At 59.7% G+C, this 2,500-nt stretch overlaps 1 protein-coding gene across 1 annotated transcript in view; it reads right to left on the bottom strand.

The window, feature by feature from the left end:
• fnbp1b (formin binding protein 1b) overlaps nucleotides 1–2,500 on the bottom strand; it is a gene marked incomplete at its 3' end in the record, with an annotated part of 66,219 nt that overhangs the window by 23,600 nt on the left and 40,119 nt on the right. Inside the window, 1 exon segment of the mRNA XM_084442182.1 lies at nucleotides 537–599. Coding sequence (XP_084298308.1) covers nucleotides 537–599 — 63 coding nt within the window.

Raw genomic sequence — 2,500 nt, 5'->3', positions numbered from 1 at the left:
ACATTTGATATCCGCTAATCCCCCCTATGCTGTCATGTTGATTGGCAGGCTTTGGTCTACTGGGCTGAGTACAGGATTAATGGATATCAAATGTATCAAAATAGTACTGCACTACAACAGTAGTATTGGGAGTGCTACTAACTATATAGAACTGGCTGGAGTGGTGAGCCGGTTCTCGTGTAGGACTGGTTCTGGCGGTGTGCTGGTTCTACTGGTGGACTGGTTCTGGCGGTGTGCTGGTTCTACTGGTGGACTGGTTCTAGCGGTGTGCTGGTTCTACTGGTGGTCTGGTTCTGGCGGTGTGCTGGTTCTACTGGTGGACTGGTTCAGCGGCCTGTGCTGGTTCTACTGGTGGACTGGTTCTGGCGGTGTGCTGGTTCTACTGGTGGACAGGTTCTAGCGGTGTGCTGGTTCTACTGGTGGACTGGTTCTAGCGGTGTGCTGGTTCTACTGGTGTACTGGCTCTGGTGGTGTACTAGCTGTAGTGGCGCTGTGGTATTATTATACAGTAGCTCTTCCAGTTTGTAAACACTCACCGATTCCAGATGCTTCCACGAGCTCTCGATGCTCTGCTGTGCCTTGCGCCCATCATGGAAATGCTGTGAGAGAGAATGAGAGAGAGAGAGACAGAAAGAGAGGGAGAGAGAGAGAGAGAGAGAGAGAGAGAGAGAGTTACTACAGTATACCGTTGCCTTCATCATTTATATCTAAGCGAGCTTAAAGGCTTTAAACTCTGATGACCCTGTGAGGGGGAGCTGAAGACTGAAGAGAGAGACAGGATGATGAGTTCTGCGTTCTCTCTGTCCTCCCAGCAGATGGAGAGAGTTCTATTAGTAGAACCGAGTCCCGCTGACACGTTCTGTGAGCGCGGACGACAGGTGCACGACCGCCGTGCTGCACGCGCCTGCCTCCAGCGCCCGGGCCACACCCAGGCCCTCCCTGCGCCGGCGTGGGGCCCAGGGACCTGCTCCCTGAGACTAGGGGCCTCCCCAGGACTAGGGGCCTCCCCGGGACTAGGGGCCTCCCCAGGACTAGGGGCCTCCCCAGGACTAGGGGCCTCCCCAGGACTAGGGGCCTACCCAGGACTAGGGGCCTCCCCAGGACTAGGGGCCTCCCCAGGACTAGGGGCCTACCCAGGACTAGGGGCCTCCCCAGGACTAGGGGCCTCCCCAGGACTAGGGGCCTCCCCGGGACTAGGGGCCTCCCCGGGACTAGGGGCCTCCCCAGGACTAGGGGCCTCCCTGGGACTAGGGGCCTCCCCAGGACTAGGGGCCTCCCCGGGACTAGGGGCCTCCCCAGGACTAGGGGCCTCCCCAGGACTAGGGGCCTCCCTGGGACTAGGGGCCTCCCCAGGACTAGGGGCCTCCCCAGGACTAGGGGCCTACCCGGGACTAGGGGCATAACCGGGACTAGGGGCCTAACCGGGACTAGGGCCTCCCCGGGACTAGGGGCCTACCGGGGACTAGGGGCCTCCCCAGGACTAGGGGCCTCCCTGGGACTAGGGGCCTCCCCGGGACTAGGGGCCTCCCCAGGACTAGGGGCCTACCCAGGACTAGGGGCCTCCCCAGGACTAGGGGCCTACCCGGGACTAGGGGCCTACCCGGGACTAGGGGCCTCCCCAGGACTAGGGGCCTACCCAGGACTAGGGGCCTACCCGGGACTAGGGGCATAACCGGGACTAGGGGCCTAACCGAGACTAGGGCCTCCCCGGGACTAGGGGCCTACCGGGGACTAGGGGCCTCCCCAGGACTAGGGGCCTCCCTGGGACTAGGGGCCTACCCGGGACTAGGGGCCTAACCGGGACTAGGGGCCTCCCCAGGACTAGGGGCCTCCCCGGGACTAGGGGCCTCCCCGGGACTAGGGGCCTACCCGGGACTAGGGGCCTAACCGGGACTAGGGGCCTAACCGGGCTTGACGGGCTGCGCGCGTGTGTGTGTGTGTGTGTGTGTGTGCATGTTTGTGGGTCTGGGAAGGTATAAAATACAGACAGGTTGATAGTCCGTCTGAAATAAGGCAGCAGGCGGACAGAGAAGCTAAGATGGCCGCTGTGGTAGCCAGCCTTGCCAGGCATGCCGTCTTGCCCAGGACGAAGATGGCAGCTGTCGGTCTGGGCACGCTCAGTCAACATGCTGGGTGTTTCTCTAATAGGCCCTACTTAGCCTACCCCCCTCCAGGGAGAGAGAGAGAGAGAGAGAGGGAGAGAGAGGGGGGGGGGGGGCTTGGCCAAAAAGCAGAGCACTTCTCTCTGCAGGCCTCACAGGGATCACAGTGAAAAACACAACAACGCAACAACAAGAATGTTGTCTTTTTTATGGAAATTACGACTACTAGACTTATCTAACTGCCTGCCTGTCCGTCCATAAGCTGAACACGCCAACATGCCCTGAAGGATAATTTATGGATTTAATCAAACAGATAAGACACCAGTTCAGTCCTATCTGTGATGTCAGAGAGCGTATAAAGGAGTCATCCCCAGCAGCTCCTAGTACTGAATGTCCTC

The sequence above is a fragment of the Borostomias antarcticus genome, assembly GCF_949987555.1.
Source record: "Borostomias antarcticus genome assembly, chromosome: 8".
In the NCBI taxonomy this organism is placed as follows: domain Eukaryota; kingdom Metazoa; phylum Chordata; class Actinopteri; order Stomiiformes; family Stomiidae; genus Borostomias; species Borostomias antarcticus.
The sequence above is the reverse complement of the archived record's forward strand: the minus strand, read 5'-3'. Positions and strand labels throughout refer to the sequence as shown.